Source organism: Electrophorus electricus, chromosome 11, assembly GCF_013358815.1.
Source record: "Electrophorus electricus isolate fEleEle1 chromosome 11, fEleEle1.pri, whole genome shotgun sequence".
NCBI classification, from domain to species: Eukaryota; Metazoa; Chordata; class Actinopteri; order Gymnotiformes; family Gymnotidae; genus Electrophorus; species Electrophorus electricus.
Window position 1 is genome coordinate 5,139,428 of NC_049545.1, and position 25,026 is coordinate 5,164,453.

The window sequence follows — 25,026 nt, forward strand, 5'->3', positions numbered from 1 at the left end:
CATGGAATGGATTCATTAACAAGGCAAACAAACAACTCAGGAGGAGGTTCTGGTGAGAGAAGTAAGGATGATTACATAATTCTAATGACTAGAATTTGTTTTGTATCAAGTAGCAAAACTCGTATGAAACTACTACATCTTCAAGTTTACTTGGGCTGATATATAGATTAGAAGAAAAGAGCGCCATCATATGGATGTGTAGTATTTTTGAATCGCAGTTATTATATACAGTTTAATTTATTTATTAAACTGTATATAATACAGTTATTTTATTATTATGTACAGATTAATTTCATGTTTGTCTATTTGTGTTTTGATCAAATAAAACAAAAAAAAAATTAAACAAGATAAAATGTTCTGCTTCCAGCTGGGAGTGAAATAACTAGACTCACATCGTTACCACCAAGTAAGATACATCATTTTGTGTAGGCTTCTCCTAACATGAGATTACCCATTTCATTTTGTAAAACACCTGCAAAAAAACAGTTTTATTTATGATTTGGCATCATATAAGTATTTGTACATAACACTGGATATTAAAATGTCTAATCTAATGGGATCGTAATTACTGAGATTTGTAAAAATGATTTAGTAAGATGAATGAGACAGTGTAGTGAGTCTGTGTTCTTTTTTCACCTAATAGAGGGCTTCAGTGGATCTGGCAGTAAGAGCATGTCCACCAGCTCCTGGGGAACTGCCTTTGATAAGAATATAGCTCAAAACAGCAGCACCTCTTACTTTTCATCCTGTAAGAACTACAATTCCTACTGAATACTGAGAAAATTTAAAAAGAATGGTAGAATGTTATGAAAATCCTTTTAGCATTTATGAAATTATAACCATAATACAACATAATGTATGCAGATTAAAATATTATAATTTAAATGTCCGTCAGGGCTGGTACACTTGTAAAAGAGAGCTATATGTTTCTTGTTTATATCATGCATATCATTTAATTATTAGATAATAAGTTAACTGCATTCAGTGATATGCTCAATCAAACTTTGTTGAAGTGTATGTTTGGCACATTAGATTAGTTCTGAATATATGCTTTTCATTCTCTTTTTCAGCTTCAGTGGGTGTGAATGCAGGGGAGTTGGATTCTGATATGTTCCTTGGGGATGATTCGACTGGGAATAGCAGGAGTGGAGGGGGATGTGGAGGCAATGCAGGTTATGAAAGTACATCTGGAACAGGCTCAAGCTCAAAGGGTAGATCCAGCTCCTCGGGGCTTATGAGAAGGATGCAAGATTCAACCTCCTCCATCAACCACTCCCCTATTTTCCTAGAGAGGAAGAGTATGGCCAGTCACTCAGGGGGATACGATGGTGAGTATCGCTAATTACAGCACGTGTGAGTGCATTTCATGTTTTGCAGACTGGTAAATTGAAATTAGAAGTAACATGAGTGACAAAAACGGGATTGACAAAATTTAGAAATGTGTTATATTTCAAATTCACAGTAGGAATACATTACAAAACATTCTAGAATAGTTTGTCCTTTATCTAAATTTGGCCTTTTTGTTGTTGTTGTTGTTGTTTTTGTTGTTTTAGGAAGTTCAAGTGCTAATTCATCACCGGAGATCACAAGGAAAGATTATGGTAAGAAATGTAGGTTCTCGGTGATCACAAGCCAAAGACAGCACACTGCACAAGGCATTCAAACCTGAGTCAGGTTGTAAAGAATACCTCTGCATTGCTAAGCTGTGTATTTACTGGGTGTGCCCTCACTAATGATTCACTAATGATCAGAACACATATGACTCATAGATGGTTAACTATTCTCATTGGGAAAGGAAGCTGGCAGCTTCCCTCTTTCCTTTGGTACCATGTGACATAGCAGCAGATGGGCACGCTCAAGGAAAAGGGCTTCATATTCTTCATGAGGGTACTCAGAAACTTGACCAAAACAAACAACACAAACAAATGTGCCATTAGGCTTCATGCACTTTGGAGAAGGTGTGTGTTGCCTTTCACCCTCTTAGACTTCTGGTAATGATTTATATTAGTACATGGTAAGGGACTATGGAAATATTGTTAGGACATAATGGAAAGTAAAGTCAAAATATTGCAAGCAACTTGACATGAATTTTGCCATGTGTTTATAATAGGCGCATCCAGAGGAAGGTCTCAAAGCAGAGGTAAGGTTCATTAGTGACAAAATTTTATTTTCCTACTGAACAAAGTGTATGGTGTATTATCTTAGACAACATTTAGTTGTAGTTTTGATTAGAGGTTTAGTGGTGTAATTTCTATTTCATATTAATATATTAATCTATACAGTTGCTAAATTCAATGTATTTGTGTGGTTTGAAACACAATTGGATAAGATGGAAAGAAGAAAAATATACATAAATAATTATAGAAAGCCTAATATTAGTTTTAACTGCACAATTATTAGGCATGTTTATTTTTGAATGTTAATTTTATTATTGAACAACTACAGTGCTCTTGGTCAATCCAAAAGGTTAATAAACCTCAAACCTGAATATTTAAGTAAAAGTGAGGTTTTGGCTTTCTTCAGAGAATATCTATGTGTGCATAAATATGGGGCAACTACTAGTGTGCAGAATTATTATGCAACTAAATGAAAGCAGAAATGTTCCCATCTCAGTTGTTTATTTTCATCTGTTAAAGTGAGAATAATAAATAAACAACTCAGAATTTACAAATATACATTTCTGACATTTAAAAAATAATTAGTGACTAATATAGCCACCCTTCTTTTCAATAACATTCATAAGCCTTCCATTCATGGAGTCTGTCAGTTTCTTAATCTGTTGATGATCAACTTTTTGTTCAGCAACAACCGCAGCCTCCCAGACACTGTTCAGAGAGCTGTACTGTTTTCTTTTACTGTAAATCTCCCATTTAAGAAGGGCCCACAAGTTCTTAATAGGGTTTAGGTCACATGATGAATGGGGCCATGTCATTATTCTTTCATCTTTAAGGCCTTTACTGGCTAGCCACGCAGTGAAGTACTTTGATGCATGCAATGGAGCATTGTCCTGCATAAAAATCATGCAGACTATTTCCTGTACCACTAATTGAAGAAAGTGTCTTTTAAAAACTGGCAGTAGGTTTGGGAGTTGATTTTGAGTCAATCTTCAACCCGAAAAGGTCCAACTAGTTCAACTTTAATAATATCAACCCATAGCAGTAATATATATATATATATATATATATATATATATATATATATATATATATATATATATATATAAAACCTTTCTTTTTTGCTACAGAGAGTGAAATCAGGGCCAGATTACAGAGTGCATCCCCCTCAACCAGATGTAAGTGTGTTTCCATGATGAATTTTCTGTTCACATTAAAATCTTATCAGGCTATTAGGCTTTATTCTTTCTTTTACTTATCACACTGATAAGGTTTGAAATCTTAAACCAATTTTTCTCCACAGACACTTGCACAATTAATCAAAATAAATTTAAGAAACATAACATTTATTTAATCTGTCTGAAATTAGGAATAAATATAGGCCTATTCTTAAAGTCAAACTCAATAAAGACATTTTCACTAGTTTATTGTTGGACAACTCATTTTAGAAACCTCAAGATATCTTTCTTACCTTACCACAAAAGCCATAAAATGAATAAACAAACAAAGCACTATGAGTTTAAAGAGACAGCATGGCTCCCTTGCCATCCTTCCTGGCCTTCACTCTGCTGTGTTGGAGACATGCACAGGAAACACAGGATGAGGAACATGCCTGCCACTGTCTCCTTGCAGGGACAGAACTGGACGATGTGAAGAAGCTGCTGAAAGCTAGCCGATCGTCCAGCGTAAGCCCAACACGCTCCTCTGCCTCCTCCACGCTGCCTGTGCCTCGCAAAGCCACAGTCGAGACCAAGATCATTAAACAGGGCACCCAGACTGGTATGGCAGCAGGCTTGGCTCTCACTGACATCTTACTTTAGTGGAAGAGTAATCAGACAAGAGTTAAGAGAGACTAATTTTGTGAGACTGACAGAGCCACTTGTACACCTTTTACAGTACCTGTAACATACTGTATCTTACTGCAGTAGCAATCATTTCATAATTTTGGTTTTATCTATACATACCTATACACTTTCAAATGTGCATAAATATTTTTTTCTAGTGTCAGGGCAATATGACACCACCCTTCTGGAGTCAGCGTTTCCATCCTACACATGGACTAGCTCCACACTACCGTCTAATATCTCTAGTGGAACTGCCTTTGGTTTTCAAAGCAGCACAAACAATATGTCCCCAGGATCCTCTCTTGGAAACAGCGCTGCTCCATCTTCACTCTCAGGTCAACCACATTTGTGTGCTTTATGTTTAATGTCTATAACCAGAAGATGGCATCAGAGAGACAAAGCTGATGTCAAATAAATTGAGAACAATTCCAGCTGCTGGCTTCTTGTAGGGTTTTCTGGGGTACCAAGTTGAAATTAGAATGACTATAACTTTATTGTACATAACATTGTATAATAAATTATTATTATTGTATATTAAATTAATGCATTTTTGGTTTACAGTGTATGGCTTCCAGAATAATCTTGCTTCAACATCTAATTCAGTTCTCACATCTAATGGAGTTAACACACATTTAGGTATGGCACTAAAACCTATCCATGAGTTTAACACAGTTAACATACCCAGATTAGTATTCACCACCATTTATGGTGTGTGTATGTTTGTGTGTGTGTGTTCTCTAGGATATGGTGTGCAGAAAAACATATCTCAGGGTGTGGGTAGCTCTGGTATTGTAAGTACAGGAGTCTCTACTTGTACAGGTATTTGTAATGCTATCTGTATTTGATAAATATTAATTCTTAAGTTAGATATATTGTTAGATCAGATATGTGTTGGAGATGATATTTACCAAATCTATACTTTTTTGTAGGTACTGCTACACAGCCTGTCAAAGATGATGCACCACGGAAATACATTATACTTGAGAAGGAGAATATTCCTACAAACAGGGAAACGGAGGTGCTCATATTGTCTAAGGACAGTGGAAAACATTTCACTAGCAGCATCCCAAATAGCAAAGGAGGTAAATATATTGATCCAGTTAAGGCCACATCTGGGTGTGGTGTCAGATAAAAAGTTAATTTTGCAGTAATACATGCAGTGTTGTTATAGCTGTTACTTCAGGACATAGTTACAGTATAAATTATTAATAAAGTCTTTTTTCACATTGAGATCTAATGTAATATGAATAATGTCTAATTTATAGGGTCAGATAATTCATTGAAGAAGGAGACCATGGCAACCAGCTACACTGAATCAGCTCCTGTCAAGTCTAGCTCAAGCTCATACTGTAAGCATTTGGGTTACTCAGTAATACCTGTCTTCAAGTAGTTGGGTTACTCAGTAATACCTGTCTTCAAGTAGTTGGGTTATTCCGTAATACCTGTCTTCAAGTAGTTGGGTTATTCCGTAATACCTGTCTTCAAGTAGTTACATTCTATACAACCTCTTTAAATATTTTACCAGTCAGGTGTCCTTCTTCCATGAAAAAGAGATTACTGATTATGAAAGTTTATAATAATTACTAATTATTGAGGTTTGGAACAAATAAGTGTATCCTTATTGAATACCAGGAACATGCGATACCAATAAAGTGATTTAATGCATTATTTGTCTAAGGAAATGTGAAAAGTAAGTAAAAAATTTTTTAAATGAATTTTTAAAAAATTATAGTTTTTAATTAAATCTCCACAGATGGATCTTCCGTAGTGCCAACAAAAGACAAGGCTACTTATGCAAGTAATGTCTTTCTTTTGTTCATTTATTTGTTTTATGTAAAGTACCATGTCAGATTAAAAAATCTGAATTAGGACTTGGTGTCTGAACAAATATTTTCTTCCTCATGTGGATCTTGCCAGAGATTTATAAGGACAGTGATACTGGAAAAGGCGGAGGGGGCTGTCTAGGCTGTGGTCCAAGCTCCTGCTCCTGGTGGAAGTGGCTGCTCGGTCTGCTGCTTGGCCTCCTCATGCTTCTTGGCCTCCTGTTTGGACTTATTGCTCTTGGACGCACCCTTGCCCACCAGGGTATGTCTTTCTTTCCATCACTATTTTTATCATAGCAAATTCTTTGTCCCAAAACATTCCCACAAGGATTCAATTGACTGCGCTCTTTTTGGGTAAGAAGTATTGCAGACTTCTCTCTGTCAATGTGTCATAAGGCAATACTAATAAATTGAGTTTTTATTACACACATATTTTCAGTTGTATTTACAAAGAAATGCTAATCTGTACAGTTGCCTAAGTGCACCACAATTTATGCTTTCCTTTTTAAAGCGGAGGAGGTGAGCAAGCTAAAAGCACGAGTGGATGCTCTTGAGGGCTTGTCCTCTGTCAGGAGTGCCCACACCAGTCGGCTGAGTGACCCTCATAACGACATCCACCGCCTTAAGTCAGGCATTGAAGTGGACAGTGGCGTGGTCAGCCCTGATAACAGCCTGAGCCTTGGAGCTACTGCTACTGCCACAGACACGGCTGCTCTTCAGAGAACTGTGCAGAGAATATTGCAAGCTGAAGTGCAGTCGCAGGCATTCAGAGGTACTGAGCAATCACATGTACACATTGACATGTGTGCGCCCCCACCACCCCCCACACACACATATGGCTTCATACAAATGCAATGGGTACAGCCCATAATTTCCCTACACAAGAGGGTTTCAGTTGAATGAAAGGAAATGGCACCAAGGTAAGGAAAGGAATAAACAGCTTTATTAGAGGTTTCACAAAATATTAAAAAAACTACAACAGAATATTTTAAAAGGTGTTTTGCTATGTGCTAACCAATGAAAAAACCCTAAAAAGAATATGCTGATACAAGTAAATATTTAATGTACAAATTCTCAGGGACAATCATAGTTGCCCATGTGTACAACATTAATTACATTGTGTTTTTTAGGTCCCTTTGACATGTGTAGGTACCTGGTAAAATTTCATGACCATTCACACAATGAATCTCGCAGTGTGGAACACCCAAATCAATAAAACCGTACATTTCAATCTTGCATGGACAAGCATAATCACTATCACTGCACATACATACCATCTCCAACCAGCCCTACGTGCCGCCAGTGGGAACATACAACTGCCTACTGCAAGAGACAACAAAAGTTAAAGAAGGAAAAAAGAAAACAAAAGAAAACCCAGGACCAAATAAACAATGTCCCTTATTGCCTGCGTGTGTGACCATTAGCTCCTTCCACCAAATAGTACCACTAGTCACAATTTTCTGTACTAATTTAAATACAGACAGTTGAGCTCTATCAATGCTCATTTTCCTTCTTTAAAAGAGGACCCCCACTAAGATAACACAGAGACACAGATTACAACCCCATCAACTCATCCTCATTAATAGTACTACCAAAACAAACAAAACTAAATTTATTCTGGGTACAACAGTGACTGACATCATGCCACAGGGTAACCTGTAATAGCTGAAAAATAACCCACCAACCAGGGAGCATACCCTAAAGCACCCTCTAAGCATTGCAGTCTACCACTAAAGAACCAGCACCCTCAGGCTACCTGCTAATCTCCAGGTTCACACAACTGTCATCTAGGACTTATCTTGCAGGCAGGCTCTAATCCTAACATCAGTAGAGTCAAATCCCACTGTTAACCCCAAATTAGGCCCAATGAACTAACAAGTGATGGTTAACACTTACAGCTCCTTAACTTGACACCCCTGCCCTCTAGGCACTCCCTGTTCTCAGTCTGTAATGCTATAAAACCACAAATTAGAGTCCATTAATGGAGGTAATAACATATGAATGCAGACAACCACATACTCACAGTTTAAAAGGACCACTGGTTCCTTCTAATGTAGCAAGGATTGCAAGGATTGTGCTATGTGATTCCCCCACACCAAATAAATACTACTCCTCAAGACAAGAAAAATATAAGTGTGCAACCACTTAATGTGTCTGGAGGAGCAATGCACTAGTCTTCAGGTTATCACATCTAATCACATCTATCACCCTGAAATTTGTCTGTGCCCCATGGGCAATTACCTACATCCAGGGCCTAAAAATATCCTGAACAGTCACAATTGCCATTCCCTACTCCCTCCCAATGAGCAAAGACACATATTTGGATAGATAAAAAAGGGTTTAAATTCTGACCTGCAGTACCCCTAGTTGTTCTTTTAGCAGGCTTGGACAGCCATTCTACCACCAGGTCCAGCTGTACCACCTCCTCCTCATCCAGCCCTTCCAGTATTTCATGCTGAGCAGCTAAACAGACCATGGAGACAATTGGAATGATGACTGGGTCATTGACAGGCCTGTTAATGATGGCACTGATGACCTTGGGTAAATTGGCTTGTACTGTACATAGGGAGCTCACATTAACACTTTGGAGCCCTTATCTGCATCCAAATCTCCCGCCAGCGGTTTTACCACTGATGCCAGCTTCTTTGGCTGCACAACGTGGTCAGCAGGCAGGGAAGGTCCTGGTTCCTTAAAGATACCTGTAAGAGGTCAGGACTGGGACTGATGTATATTTAATTCCATAATAGGATCATTGTGCCACTACATTCATTATACCACATCCTTTGACCTTACGGACCATCCCAACTTCATCAAAACACCTCACCAACTCATATACCTCAAGACCGCATTAATCTTGAATCCTATGGTCCCTTCGTGGATGTTTACATCAGTACACCCGAACTAAAAATCGAAAGAGGGCATGTATGACAGGCTCTGTAAGATACAGCTGCCTTCATCTGTTTCTCTGCATGAACAGACCTGCCAAATTCTCACAATGTTCCTGCTCCCAGTCTCTCTTATCACCTTCCCTCAACTGGTCCACTGCAGTACCCAAAAGTGGATCACTGGGAAGGTGTGGCTTTCAGTCAAATATGAGTTCATAGAGTTAATACATTGTTGACTGATCCTGAGGTCAGGTGCTGAGGAAATGCATTGCATGGTTAAGTTGCTTACACTAGCCATTATCTTCAGGATCATACAGGCTAGATTGGTTCTTCTTGACAGCATAGAACTGATAATGTTTTAGCTGTTCTCCTTCAAAATTTCTTCCTTCAAAATTTCTTCTTATATATATATATATATATATATATATATATATATATATATATATATATATATATATATATATATTTAAAAATGTGGGGCCTCATATAAATATCTGCTTTTTTTGTATACAGCCAGTCTTGCTTCTTCATTCAAAGGAGAAAGAGGTCCACCAGGGACCAAAGGTAAGACACTACAGTGCCAGAATGAAGAGTCAGTATGGGACTGGCTTTCAAGATAAGGCCTTTCTTTCTTATACATCAGGGTCATGTAAGATCTTTACATATGACAGTAACTGTGGTTTTAGGTGACACTGGTGCTCCAGGAATCAAAGGTCTGTAGAAATTTAAATAACTTATTTGTCATTGTCACTGTAATTATCAGTGTTATTAACTGCTGTGGAAAATATTAAAGGCTGTTTGAATAGGTGCTGACTTTAATGTCAACAAATGTATGTATGTCAAACATGCTTGTGTGTACAACATAATTAACATAAAATAAATGCTTCTCAGGAGATGATGGTATTGCGGGATTGCCAGGTAAGGACCATGTTAAAAGTGATAACTGCTTAGATTTCAGATATTTTCTGTAAGCTACACTGATGATAAAATACTGTTCGGTGGTCTCTAGGACCAGCAGGACGCCCAGGACCTGAAGGGCCAAAAGGGCAAAAAGGAAGTGCAGGTTAGTTTTCTGTGCTATCTGGAAAGGAAATAAATTCCATTTCTTCACTTCAATCTTCTTACTGAGGATTCCTTATTTTTCAAATTCCATTAATTCTTAGATCCATTTCCCATAGACACATTCTTAAGCATCTCCTCAAATATGAGGAGTTTCAGCAACTGTTTATGCTGTTTACTGTATTTTGCAGGTGAACACGGTGTCGAGGGACCACCAGGAGTTAGGGGACGAGAAGGACCCCCAGGGCCCCGGGGAGAGCCAGGCCAAGCGGGCTTTGCAGAGAAGGGTGAAAGAGGTAAGATGGATGAGATATAGAATTCTGTAAATACATATTTATTTGCAATGATATTCTAGCTTTAAAAAATACAGTGTAGTCTATACAGTGTAGTATTTAATTGGACATTGACTTAATTTTTCTTTGGACCAGTACTCTAGTCCAGCAAAATGCTGGATTTGACAGTGAAGGTGAAGTAGAGAAAGTCAGGGTAAAGTACAGAATGTCAGTTCCACAGTTCCTTGGTTCATATATTTAATTGTAAGCATCATATAAGGATATAATGATTTTATTAATAATAATAATATTAAAATAAATAAAGGCTACATTAAAAGAAAAATGCTCATTTAAAGAATATATTACACGGTACATAATATAAAAGTACAGCAAGTAAAAGAGAATCTATCATTTAAAGTAAAAAAAAAAACTATTTAAAAAGCATTCTTGAAGGAAAAAAAGTAAAATAGAGTACATAGTTAAAAGTAAAAAAAAGTATGTTAAAAACAAGCCAGGTAAAGATACAGTCATGGCAGAACATTTTAATTAAAGACCTTACAAAAGGTTTTACAAAGTGAAAAGTGCTTAACTTTCCTCTTGAAAGTATTTTGTCAAGAGCCCTCAGGTATTCTCTGGAAGAGAATTCTAGAGTTCGGGGCCATGGCAGCCAAATGGAGCCTCAGTGCTCTTTAGTCAGGTGGTAGGCACCACCAGCACATTTTTATCAGCTGAACTGAGGGCCCTTGAGGGTACATGCTTGTGATCATACTGCTGAGGTATAAAGGGGCAAGACCATGTAAATGCATAAAAGTCAACAGTAGTATTTTTAAATCAGTTCTAAGTGACACGGGTAGTCAGTGTTACTCTTTAAGGATGGATTTGCATGTGCTAGGACTCTGGCTGCTGCAGTCTGAACCCTCTTTAGGTTTGAAAGAGTTTTCTTTGGAAGACCTGCTAGCAGTGCAATATAGCTGCGCAGATGTGATGATACAAACTCACACAAGAGTTTTTCACTGTTTTCACAGTTTTTGGCAGTTCACAAATTTCCACTGGTGCACTCTCTTCATTGTCTTCCATTAGCTGCCTGCATCAGATGTAAAACCTTGATGCTTGTCTATAAAACCAAAAATGGACCAGCTCCTCCATACATGATGTCCTTGGTCAAAGCCCGATCCATACCTCGAGCACTTCAAACCTCAAGCTAGGCTCGGCTTGAAATACCATGCTTCAAGTTTTATGGAAGACAAGCATTGAGACGATTCTCTGTCATGGCTCCTAGATGGCGGAACAAACTTACTCTTACTGTCCAGATAGCAGAGTCCCTTGCAGTCTTCAAACACAGACTAAAGACCCATCTATTTGTGGAATATTTAGACTGACCACTGACCCTGATCCTATGTTGACTAACTGAAACTAGTACTTCTTGTAGGGTATTGTTTATTGCATTGATATTGCCTGCTACTTTGTTGACTAGCAAACTCTAGTACTTATTGTTTATTGCACTTATCATTGTCTGAGATAGACCTTATGCATTTTGCACTTCTAGGCATCAGCATTGATCCTTGCATTTTAACAGTATTCTAATTCATTGGTATATTGGACTCACACCTACTGTACTGGCTAGGATGTATTCTATGATTAAATGATAAAGCACTTTTGTAAGTTGGTCTGGATAAGAGGGTCTGCTAAATGCCATAAATGTAAATGTAAATGTAACTGATAGGGACTACAGATAAGTTATTGCATCAGTGCATTCATGACCATTCCCAATGATTATAAAGTCCATTTTATCATTGTTAAGTTTCATGAGATTATGAACCATCCAGGATTTGACAGTTAAAAAGTAAGTCAACTGAACCCCAGGTGTCAGTGGTTAGGGACATTTATAACAGTAACATATTCACACACTATTTTGATGATTTTCTACACTGAACTCCGAAAATACTATGATATGTAAATATGCATTACAACAACTATGTGTTATGTAAACAACATCAAAAGAATCATTACTAACAGTGAGTGGGTTAAGGTTTTAACTTTATCATGTCCAAGTGAATTTTACAGTATGCCAACACATATTCTAGATAATCATGACATAATATGGCTATTTGTAAATCTTTCTCTATTCTTTCAGGTTCTCCAGGTGAACCAGGATCCCGTGGCCCTCCTGGTCCAGTTGGTCCACCTGGTCTAAAAGGTTCAGACTTTATTAAACTTAAGAACTGTTTCATTATTAATTTACACCTTGCAATTATTCATTATTTTATGTGAACATATTGGAATTGCATAGCACATCTACAATTTTGATGTGAGTGGTGTAAGATGCTGAGCAATACGATTTTTGAAAATTTGCCTGAAAAGAGCTGATTTCTTTAATTCATAGGAAGGGTATTCATATTTCTATTCATATTCATATGAATCTGTCTCTCAGGTTCTGCAGGTGCTAATGGTCTCTCAGGTGCACCAGGTTTGTATCTCCCGTGACAAACTGCTGGCTGCTGTCATCATGTGATGTATTCTAAAATCAGATGTGATCACCAGTGTTTTGCCCTGTGCAGGTGAACCAGGTCCACAGGGCTTCAGAGGAGAAACTGGCCATGCAGGACCCAAAGGCATGACAATGGCATTCATCTAAACACGGGTTCACAACAAAACAGATTGATAATGCTCGGTTAAAGAGAATTGAACATAATTTAATTCTCACTTTTTGTGATTGACAGGTGACAGAGGATCCCCTGGGCCACAAGGAATTAAGGGTCTGTATATAGTATTATTTGAAATAACTACTATCTGCATACTGTACCATACTTTTGCCAGTTCACATTAACTTGTATAATATACAGAGATATTTTTATAATGAAATGTATATAATTGTTTTCATTATTTTATTCCAGGCGATCATGGTGAAAAGGGTGATACTGGTATACCAGGTGTGGGTTTTATGCACATTTAATCTGTCTTTCAAAAACTGGGTTATTGATGGAATACCATTGTGTGAGCTTCTGTGACTTTGTTCTTTTTCTGTTCAATCCATCAGGTTTGCAAGGGCCTTCAGGGAGACAAGGACTGACTGGTGAGAAAGGATCCAAAGGGTCAGCAGGTGAGCAGAAACTGAAAGCATAAATGCCTGCCATACTGCTATACCTACACCTGACAGCCCGCTGTAGTACTGATATACCTACACCTGACAACCCCCTGCCATACTGCTATACCTACACCTGACAACCCCCTGCCATACTGCTATACCTACACCTGACAGCCCGCTGTAGTACTGATATACCTACACCTGACAACCCCCTGCCATACTGCTATACCTACACCTGACAACCCCCTGCCATACTGCTATACCTACACCTGACAGCCCACTGTAGTACTGATATACCTACACCTGACAACCCCCTGCCATACTGTTATACCTATACCTGACAGCCCCCTGTAGTACTGATATACCTACACCTGACAACCCCCTGCCATACTGCTATACCTACACCTGACAACCCCCTGCCATACTGCTATACCTACACCTGACAACCCCCTGCCATACTGCTATACCTATACCTGACAGCCCCCTGTAGTACTGATATACCTACACCTGACAGCCCCTGCCATACTGTTATACCTACACCTGACACTTTGCCTGTGAAATTAACCCATCATTAATCAATGAACATCAAGTATAACGTGGCTGAATCATGCCATTTTTATTGAATGATGAATCTTTTATCTTTATTCAAACAACCATTTGTAAAGTAGACTGACCTGCAGTACCATGTATCTGTGATCCCTAGACAGAGTCATTACCTAAATCATTACAGTATGTTTTATATGTAAATTATGAATATATTTTCACATTAACAGGGGCTCCAGGTGCTGATGGCGAAAAGGGACAAAGAGGTGAATGGCATTCCAGCAAACTATTATTTGAACAGTATGATACCAAATACTCCTTTTAATTCATCTTATCTTTTAAATAATCCCAAGGTGACCAAGGACCAATCGGTCTGCCAGGAATCAGAGGCCCAGCTGGGCCGGCTGGTGATGCAGGACCTCCAGGTATTTCATTATTATTATTGCATTGCAGTGCCCTTTTAAAGCTCAGAGAAGCATTTTCATTTTAAAATTCATTGCTACAATTAACAGGCCATTTCTGTCACAAATACAAGCTTTTCAGTACTAATAAAAACCATATCCACTACATGTACATTCTTCATGTTTGTTGCAAGAATGCTCAGAGATGAACAAGTGAAGTGATTGTGGTGCTGTTTTGACACTTTTACTTGAGTGATCAAATAAACCTATCATAAGGAGAAGGAATGTTTGAGAAGTTTATACACACAGTTTTTATGGTCTTGGTTTAAGTGTTTCTTCTGCTTATTTTGTATTAGGACTTCCAGGACTTCAAGGACCTCCAGGTAAATAATGAAACTAATATGGCTTATAATTTGCATCTTTTTGCACAAATTTGAATACTACTAGCATATGTAAAAATTACAATATGTGGAAATAAAATGCTGATCACTATATTTCTCCTCATATAGGTGTTCCAGGAAGTCCTGGGCAACCTGGTGTAAAAGGTTTAGTAATACTTTATACTTCTACAGTATATAAACAATATAAAATAAGATGTACCTTATAGATCTATATGTAGTAACTTTATAAGCACTGGAAATTGATCATATTTGAGGACAAGTAGTATTAGTTCAAAGTTACTGTCTTTAAATGTTTTCATTTAAAGTTCTCACAGTTTTCATTAAATAATTTTACAGGTGAAACTGGTGAACCTGGAAGAATTATTAATGCAGGTAAAATCAGGATGAGATCTATGAATGAATTACATTTTCTGTACCTGTTCCCTAAAATCTTTCTTCATGAAAGCTGAAAGCATCTTTTACATAACCTCAATCTGCAGGAGGATCTAGTTCAGTGGCCCTTCCTGGACCACCAGGACCACCTGGCTCACCTGGAACAGCTGGTCCTCCTGGATTATCAGGTGGAATGCCCAATAGACTTTTTTCCTACCAGATCCAATTAGTTCAACACAGTTCCCCTCTATTAACAATACATATTTTATCATTGCAGGTCCTGTCGGTCCTGCTGGACTTCCTGGCCAACCTGGTAATTTACATTTTTCCAGATTATGTTTTATGATGGTTTCATAAAGGAGGACATAGCTGGTGCTTATGAAATGTTAAGGTTAGCTGAAAGTACCTAAAGGTAGTTTATTATTATTTTTAATTTATTTTAATATGCATATGTTATCTCCTACCTGATTAGTCTAAATACTGCCATGGCTGATATATTCAAGAATATTTGTTGCAATGGCCTTGCAGTCAGTAATGTGTTTCAGTGAATCATCAGTAACTGTGTCTCATTTAATGACATTGCATTCTGTATAATACGTCAGACTTGTGCAACTTGGTTCTACAGATGTAGCTGTAATTATGAAGAGTGGAAATATTATTGAGTTAACAAATAAAATAAAAATATGATATTTTAAAATAAACATTCTAAACCATATTCTGCTCTGCATAATACTGTCTCTTAATGTGGCTATGAATCCTCTAGCTCTCCAAAAGTGATGAATAGCTCATTTCAAATCTCTGCTGAAAAAAGATCAGGGCAATTGTCTAGGGCACTTGCAAACTTGCAAAATTGTCTAGGGCACTTGATTGTTCATCTAAAATAAGCCTTTGATTAATTATAGGAATATGGTCACACTCACATTAGAAACAATGTACTTACACCAACCACAAAGGTTGCTCTCCTGGGGTACTTCCAGACATGTTTGCATTCCACATGCTTAAACCATTAAGTAACCCATTACACCACATTTTCTTGGGTTGTAATTAGAGGCCTGTTTATTCACTGTTTATTCACTTATTATTTACTGAGTCCTTTGCTTCATGATCCCATCCCTGTGTCTGCGCAGGTCCAAAAGGGGATAAGGGGGATCAAGGAGAATCTGGGATCCCAGTACAAACTCGTGAGACAATTAGTTCATCTAGAGCTGAGAGTAAGACCTCCCTCACAAACAAACAAGCAAAAATAAACAAAAACATCAGCAAACAAATACAAAAACACATTGGTCTAAAAATTTACCTTTGATTTTTTTTAAGGAAAATATGGTTCTTCAGATGCTTTCCAGGTTGTTCAGGGCCCACCTGGTCCTCCTGGGCCTCCTGGACGTCCAGGTACATACATGACATCAGTGAAACCAGGTTGACAAATAAATGCACTTAGATGGTTTGATTTAGATATACATCAGTACCCCTTCTAATTTAAACGCCACAGTAGCAAGGCTGTAAAGTACAGTAGCGATATTAAGAGTGAAATTATAAGATATGAATGCCATCCCTTGCCAAGTCCAACTTGGAGGTAAAATCCATGTGAATGTAGACAACATGACAACTTGCTTTTTGAAGTTTGTACTGTCATAACATACTATATTTACTGTCATTGTCTCTATAATGAATGAATAGGAGACTCAAGACCTGGACCTCCTGGTGAACCTGGACTACCAGGTAAGTAAGATTACATTTGTGATATTGACTGAAACAAAACCTGAAACATGCTCTTCACATTTTATAATGTTCATGATACGGGTTACAGCCTGACAACATTTTGGAACTTTTATTGCTGATTTATAGGATATGGGAGACCAGGTCCAAAAGGAGAAAAGGGAGAGAGGGGAGAAATGGGAAGTTTTGTTCCCAACTCAGGTCAGCTCCTCCATGGTTGGCCAAACATACAAAATTGTCCAATGCAGGCTAAATGCTATCAAATGTCCTTATGCTGTTTCTCACAGCCATTTTCAAAAATTGTAACAGGGACATTCTTTGCTGGACCACCAGGGCCGGCAGGGCCTCCAGGACCTAGAGGAGAAACAGGTGAGTTGCCAGGATTATTTCTTGACTTAATTGTTTGTTATTATTATTATTATTATTATTATTAACAGTAATAATAATAATAATAATATCATCCTCTTCATTTTCTTTTTTTGTAGGTTCCCAAGGACCTAGGGGATACCAAGGTATGAGGCCCTTTTGAGCACAGATTACAGTGTAGAGAAAACAGTGGTAGTAACCAAAGCTCTCATTCCATGTTTCGGTGTTATTGCTATGTAGGGGAGCCAGGCCAGCCTGGCCTACCTGGCCTACGTGGAGGATCAGGAGATGCAGTCAGATGTAAGTTAAAAGCAAGGTTTTGGTTACATCTTTTAGATCCTCAAATCTAGGCATGATGCACACGTATTCCCCCACCATTTTTGTTTTGTTGTGACCCTTAACAAAGCACCATTAGGCACTTTTTTGTTCGGTATACAGTAGATTATTATTGTTGCAGAATTTGATATCAGATGTGGATTATTATATGTTGATGTCTCTTGCAGTCTCTGAGTATAGAGGAGCTCAAGGCCCTCCTGGACCTCCAGGGCCTCAAGGACGCCAGGGTCCTAAAGGTATCATACAAATATCTTAATCAATCTGTCTGGGGTGCAATTCCTGAGAAGAATTAATCTTAACAATTTGCGAACAACTTTAAGAATGACGTAACTTTAAGAATGCCTGTTTTGAGAATGTTTCCCAAAACCCTTGTCCCCAAAATTATGAACGAGTTTTAAGTAGCTCTTTGTTGACTCTGCCTCTGCATGTGCAGAAAGTATTGCAAGTACAAAATCAAACCACCACATACATTTTCTTATTACAATACCATAGAAATATTTTTATTATTAGCAAAACAATTATTATAAAAATGTATAAGTGATAAGTATTTAAATTACTGGTTTAAAAAAAACATTAAAAAAAAACAACATTACAATTGCAATTACTACCTATAGCATATCAAGCCTAAAAAATAGGCCAACAATTAACCTTTCATGCATCAGTTCAGAAGCATGGCAAACAAGTCCAAATGAAAGATGAACTCATCCTAATATGGGAAGAAATTGAAAAAAAGAAAAAAAAAAGTGGAAGTAACACTTCAATAAATGCTTTGGAGTCTATACTATGTTTCAGAGTGGATACCTGTTGTCACCCAGCAAAGGCAACATCCACATATACCCATCAGCAAATGCACCATTCTTTGCCATCTGACACACTCCAGAACTGGCCCAGATGAAGGAGTCATGAGTACTCCCAGGCCACTGGGCCACAGTGTCCGTAAAGAGGCCTTGGTGGTTGCATATGACTTGCACATTCAACGCAGAGAAGCCTTTATGGCAGATTTAATTAGGGCTCAAGAGGCTGGGAGTGTGCACCAACTGCACTTACAATTCCAGGAATGTTTCCAATTGCATGAAAGACTATTTTGATTTCATGCAATGCATCTGTAGTGCATGAAAATATATATGTTGGTGCATGGAACAGCAGTGCTTTCGTGACAGCATGCACACATTTGGATACAGCAGCTTTAGCTCATGGGCATGCCAAGAGTCTGCAGAAATCCACCAGTGGCGTTACCCTAGTCTGGCCTTACTTATTTGTGTAAATGATTAATCAGTCCATATGACTGGTTAAGTCATAACAAATGTAATAGGCTCACTGTAGCCATTTCTTTGCAAAGGAAATATTTACTACTACTTATATTGGAAACTGCATTTAATTTAATTGAAATTATTTCATTTAAATGTGTATTTTAAATCAACAAGTTATCTCCTGTACTTCAATCAAGTTATATTGTTTGTTTCATCTGAATGAAATAATTTAAACCCTGGAATAAAATGAACCATATACTCAGAATTGAACTAAAAGACCTTCATAGTGGGAGGTTGTGACCCTATCCACTAAACCATGATACATACAGCAAAAGTTAATTTAATATTAGGAACATAGTGACTATATAATCAAACTAGTATTTTTTTTGTTTTTGGCAATGGATGTTGTTTAAGTGATACAATTATGTTTTATGAAAATAAATTTTCATTTTCATGATTTCGTGTTTAAGACAACATGCTATTGCTGTGTTTAGAGCCAGAGCAATTTTTTTAAAGGAAAACTATCCTCCTTTTGAAGTAAAACTGCACATGAGGCTCAAGTGAAGAAGTACTTAGTAAGTTACTAATGGGTCAGAATACTCTTAAGTTATGACGTTAAGTACTACGTTAGTTTTGAAGGGTTTGGGGAAATTCTTAAATTTAAGAACATTTTTAAGTACGAGGTTATGAAGTACTAAGTGTTACAAATGTTTTGGGAAACCCACCCCTGTTCAGTTTCTCTGAGCATGACTGGTAATATTTACTAACCTGCCATTCATAGGGGACAGTGGAGTTCCAGGTGCTCCAGGGATCCCAGGAACATCAGGAGGTAAAATTTGTATTCTCATTATCTCTCAACAGAACTGAGGAGCCATAGTGTACTAATCTGGCTGTATGTCATTCCCAATATATATGCAACATATTTGCTGTTCTAAGGCTACATTACAAACCAACATTATTCTTATGTCCTTTTGAAGCTTCTAGTACAAAAAAGTGCTTTGTCATTTACTCATAGAATGTATCCTAGCCAGTACAGTTGTTTAGAGTTCAAGATACCTTTGAACAAGAATACTGGGATCAATGCTGGATCCTGCATATAACCTCTATATCAGGCAACTATAAGTGTAATAACAAACAATATCAAACAATATGTGCTAGAGCTTCGGTTCCCAACAGGTGCAGGATCAATGGTCATTCTAAATATTCCACAAATAGATAAGTTTTCAGTCTGTGTTTGAAGACCGCAAGGGACATTGCTGTACAGACAGCCAATGCAAGTTAATTTCACCATTTGGGATATAGCACAGGGAATAGTCTCGATGCTTGTCTTCCTTGAGACTTGAGGCATGGTGTTTCAAGCTGAGCCATACTTGAGGTTCGAAGTACCCGAGGTACGGAAAGGGCTTTGATCACTGACTGACCACTGATTGTCCAAAATAATGCCCAGGCTATAAGCAGCTTCAGATTGTGGGTTGAGGGTTCAGTTTTACTGGGGATGAGCTTCAAGTAGTGGGCTGTTATCCATGACACAATGTCAGTCAAACATGCTGAGATACATCTGGAAACCTGTGTCAGAGGGTCAGAAACAAAGAATTAACTGGTGGTCATCAGTATAGTAATGGTAGGGAAAGCCATGAGAAGATATCACCAAGAGAATGAGTATACAAAGAGAAAAGAAGAGGGCCTAACACTGAGCCCTGGGGCACACCAGTGCAGAGTCAGGACACCAGTGCAGGATTGGATGTGGATCCTCTCCATGTTACCTGATAGGAGCATCCATCCAGATAGGACTAGAACCTTGTCTTTTCCAAGCCAGTGATACCGAGCCTGAAGAGGAGGATGTTGTGGTTTACTGTATCAAAGGATGCCAAAAGGTCCAGAGGAATCAAGATGGATGATAGTTTGGCAGCTTTGGCAGCCTGGAACAAAGTGGAAGTAATGGGATCCAGTGGACATGTAGCCGAATTTTTGGAACCAGGAGCTGAAGGATTTTGTCCGAGGAGAGAGGAGATAAGTAAGCCAGGGTAGGAGAATGTAGTAGAGGAATGAACACTGGTTGGAAGAGTGGGAACAGAGGAAAGGGACTAGCAGATTACTGCAACCTTTATTATACATTATTAGTTGTACTTTATTATCTATTGTTAGCTATAGATATAAAGTAATTACTCATCACAAATATATAATTATATTAAAAATATCTTTCATAAGAAATTACCTTGATGAATTACCAAGCTTGACAAGCAAATAGTTGCAGGTTACCCATAAAAACATATTAGTCCTTCTCACAAATGGTACAATTGAGCCATTCTGTTGGAGCCACACTCTCTGTTAGTGGTAGAACTTCCCACTTACCAGCAATAGCCTTCAGTGCAAAGAGCATTAAAGTGTAAACTGCAAACATGTGCTGGATAATGAATTGTGGTATGCAAAGACACAAATGTGTTGATACATCTAAAATCCTTATATGCAAAAGAGAATTTTTATTGAAAGGGCTTGGCAGTCATTACTTGAAGGGCTTTGTTAATGGTGGCATCCTGAGAGACTGGCTCAGAAAAGCCAGGCTGACTTTAAGTCCATTTCTCCCATTTCTCACCCTGGAGCATGTATTTCATTACTAGGTTCAGTTGCACATGGTCTTCCAGGTGCCCCAGGACCTCCTGGTCCACGAGGCCCACCTGGACACTCTGGATCTGTGACTGACTATCGCCGTTACATCATTGAGTACATGCAAAGTAAGTTAAACTGCTGTGTATTTCTATTTGAATATGACATTTATATATAGAATTTTTCAGTAAGTATATAAATATAGCAGACTGTGTTTCTATATGAATGTGTCATACATGGATATCAGGTGACAGCATGAAGCAGCAGTTGTCTGGACTCCAGGGGCCACCTGGTCCTCCAGGGGCGTCAGTGTCTATAGAGGACGTGGCATCTCGGGTCATCGCCTACATTCAGCGTAAGTCTGGAGTCTCAGGTGGCACTGAAATCATTCATTACCATTTATAGTTTTTGACCACCTGAGATGTCTAATGCAATAATTCATAATCTGCAATGTTTGCTCTAGACTCTGGAATAAGTGATGCAACTGGTCCTCGTGGTCTCCCTGGTCCAGCCAGTTCTATATCTGTCAGTGATATTATTGCAATCTTACAGAGTGAGTGTTCTTGTGAAAAACACTGACATGAACTTACATATGGTGCTCATAAATGAATTGCAACCCTTGCTGAACAAATCATTATGTTTTTGCTCAGGGGATGACGTTAAGCAACATATAATTGGCCCTCCAGGACCACCTGGCCCTGCAGGAGGCATTAGCGTAGCCAACTTTGACACACATGAAGTGGCAAATTATGTCATCAAACTAATGAATGGTATGTTTTAGTGGACTGAGAGATATAGTGTAACAAAATTCACTGTACTGAAATCATTTTGCAGCTTGTTTTTTGAAAACAATTGGATAACAATCAATAAAGTGACTGAAATCTTTTGTTTTAGAACATGGTTTGACAGGTAGACCTGGACCTCCTGGATCTCCTGGGCCCCCTGGACCACCAGGGGCCACCTACAGTGACATTACAGCTTTGATTGAGAGTAAGTTTGGTATTTTTCTTTATATTTTATTTAATATACTCTATATATTTATGAATCAGTGGAAGCTCAAATATATAAGCTCTAGTGTGTTTTGAATCACTTTAAGTTTGTCTTTAGAAGTTCCTATGAGATTTTGTTTTCCCATTAACTAGTTTCTCTTCCCTTACATTTGAAGGGTCAGGACTTCATGCGAGAGTTGGCCTTCCAGGGCCTCCTGGTCCTCCAGGGAGACAGGGCCCTCCAGGCTCAGTCGGTCCTCGTGGACCCCCAGGCTCCTCAGGCTCAGGATACCAGCTAGAAGATATCCAGGTCTATCTACAGAGTGAGTTGCAATATTAAACACAAAAACAACCAAAACAATGAAAAAGAAAGGTGTTCACTGTCTGAGAAAATTTCAGAGCTTTATATTGAACTTTGGGTATATGTAAACCATCATTTGTAGCTCTACAATCATTTAAAGGACTGTATGCAGACAGACATAGGTAGGTGCCAAAGCGATAAATGCTTAAAAAACAGTAATAGAAAACTGATGATCACAGGCAAACGAGAATGATTGGAAAATATAAGATATCTTATTGGCTGAATTTTGTTTGTTGGTGCTTATCCTAAAAAAAAGGAGAATTAAAATGATTTATGAAGCTGTGAACACTTTAATACATGGACATGCTCCTTGCACCTCAAAACCACAACGTTCTCAGTTCAGTGAAACAATACAGTTTACATATTGCATTCGTCATGTAATGGAGGTATATTATTTAGATTCCGGCTTCAGAGGTTCCCCTGGCTTACCTGGCCCTCCAGGACCTCAGGGCCCTCCAGGGGACTCAAGGGGCCTGGTTTCATATGACCGAGCAAATCAGAGAGAATACATTCATGCTGAGCTTCAAGAGTATCTCAACAGTAAGTTTATTACCTGATGGGTAACCATTTTGCTCATGTGATTTGTAGTGGAGAAAATTATTGTAAAGTGGTGGAATAGTCTGACATAATGTGCGCTACCATGACACAGTGTACCCAATACAGACTTGGATTTTTCAGGTGACGCTATGCGACGCTACAGCTCTGGTCCCCCTGGACCACCCGGTCCTCCAGGGCCCCGTGGCGAGAAAGGTGATCATGGTGAGTCTGCTTACCGTCATGGAAGTGGTCTCTACTACGGTGCTGACCATAATGGAGGCCAGTTGGCTGAAGCAGACTACTCCAGCGTTGCCTTGAGAGTGACTGACTACATTCGGAGTGAGTAAAGTCAATGCTGCAAATATGCAGATTTGTAGATATGATTGGCAGTCTTGCAATAACAGGTTCTTTTGTTTCTATTTATGTATATTACATTTAACAACCGAACATGTCATCATTCTTCAATGTGTTAAATCCACATTCTGCCACTAGGTCAGGGTCTGCTTCAGGAAATTAATGATGAGTATTGGCGAGGACATTCCATGAGGATGCAAGGACCTGCTGGACCCCCTGGGCTTCCTGGACCCCCTGGTCACCCTGGATACAGCCGTGTTTTTGCTTCCTATGAAAATGTGACTGCTGACCTAATGGATTTCTTCAGAGGTAAGAACCTTGACTACCTTCACTTGTGAAGCAGTGATTAAAATGAGTTTCAGTCCCATAAGGGCTGCAGTTATGTCAGACAAGACTATGCAGATAATTTACGAAACTGTTTGATTAGTTTAGTGAGTGTAATGTGATGTTTTTTTGACAAGATGCTTCAGTATGCAGGAGAGAAAGAGACCTAAATTTCTGTGATGTGCCAAGGGTACTTGGATATATACATTTACCCAACACTTTTATCCAAAGCAACTTACAATTATGAGTGAGTACAACTTGAGGGTTAAGGGCCTTGCTTCAAAGGCCCAACAGTGGCAACTTGGCAGTGGTGGGGCTTGAACCAGCACTCTTCCAATTACAAGTCAAGTAGCTTAATCACTGAGCTACATTGATTAAATGTTTTGGGTCATCTCTGGAAAAAAGCAAACATCTGATGTTATAAATTATTACTGTTCTGTGCTTTTCATATGCTTAGTACAGTGTTCTTAAAGTCTCATTTACCTTTCCAGTACATGGAACAATTCCAGGTCCCCCTGGAAGGCATGGGCAGAAGGGAGAAAGAGGATACCCTGGACAAAAAGGAGACAAAGGTAACAATGAAGGTTTTTTGACCATGCTACTGCCAGTTATATGCATTCACACAAAGTCTAAATCATTCAAAGCAGTCTTGGTGTAAAGCAGTGTAAGAATTCAGTATATTTGCAATGTATGATGCTATCTGAGAGTGCGTAGTGTGCACAGTTTATCATTTACAGAAAGATAGCTAATGAGTTGTAGTACAGATCATTTAGATGTGGGCACTTCAAATATTAAGGTACTTTAACATGTGTAGGGGAGATGGGAAGACAGGGAATACCTGGTGTTCAGGGACCAAGAGGTCAGGAGGGACCAAAGGGACATAAAGGTGACAAAGGTAAAGTCTAAGTTTTACTATTACTGTTAATACAATACAATAGTAATACTCTTTAGTTTGTTTATTTAAAAAATGATCTACATTAGGCTTTGGACAAACACACTGACTAAATGAAAGCATCTCCAAAATGTCCTATGAAGGAAATTATGAAGTGGTGTAGTAGTTTGTCATGATGTGCAGTACAACTATTCTCAGTGGTAGATGCTGATAAATTGATTACAATTTAATTTTTCTTAATATGGCAAATTATATTACATAAGCATTCAGAGCACAATACTTTTTATGAATTTCTTTAGTATTTCTAATATGGCACCAGAGCAAATAGCCAAATAGTTATAAGACATATGAGACAATCTAGAGCTCAGGCTCATAAATGAAATCACTTTGACTTCCTTTCAACATAATATCTCTCCATTTCACTCAGGTGAAATCCAGACATATCGCCGAAGGAGGAGCATTGGTGTATAGGATCTTACATTTGTCTGCCTAACAATA

The 25,026-nt window shown here is 38.3% G+C and overlaps 1 protein-coding gene across 1 annotated transcript; it reads left to right on the forward strand.

Annotated features, from left to right (window-relative positions):
* Positions 1-25,014, forward strand: col17a1b (collagen, type XVII, alpha 1b). The gene is made up of 54 exons (XM_027017645.2): positions 1-61; positions 368-406; positions 644-748; positions 1,071-1,328; positions 1,554-1,601; positions 2,111-2,140; positions 3,245-3,292; positions 3,747-3,893; positions 4,117-4,293; positions 4,520-4,609; positions 4,691-4,777; positions 4,888-5,040; positions 5,224-5,307; positions 5,712-5,756; positions 5,876-6,043; positions 6,293-6,553; positions 9,180-9,230; positions 9,353-9,379; positions 9,558-9,584; positions 9,676-9,729; positions 9,917-10,021; positions 12,132-12,194; positions 12,429-12,464; positions 12,556-12,609; positions 12,718-12,753; positions 12,892-12,927; positions 13,035-13,097; positions 13,856-13,891; positions 13,979-14,050; positions 14,383-14,409; positions 14,536-14,571; positions 14,764-14,799; positions 14,907-14,987; positions 15,077-15,112; positions 15,927-16,010; positions 16,114-16,188; positions 16,645-16,716; positions 16,825-16,884; positions 17,001-17,027; positions 17,122-17,181; positions 17,385-17,453; positions 19,249-19,296; positions 21,086-21,199; positions 21,319-21,426; positions 21,535-21,624; positions 21,722-21,841; positions 21,966-22,061; positions 22,237-22,383; positions 22,821-22,961; positions 23,100-23,297; positions 23,451-23,621; positions 24,128-24,208; positions 24,451-24,531; positions 24,956-25,014. The coding sequence occupies exons 1-54, from the start codon at positions 7-9 to the stop codon at positions 24,997-24,999; spliced, it is 4,557 nt and encodes a 1,518-aa protein (XP_026873446.2). The 5' UTR covers positions 1-6; the 3' UTR covers positions 25,000-25,014.
* The last annotated feature ends 12 nt before the right edge of the window (positions 25,015-25,026 follow it).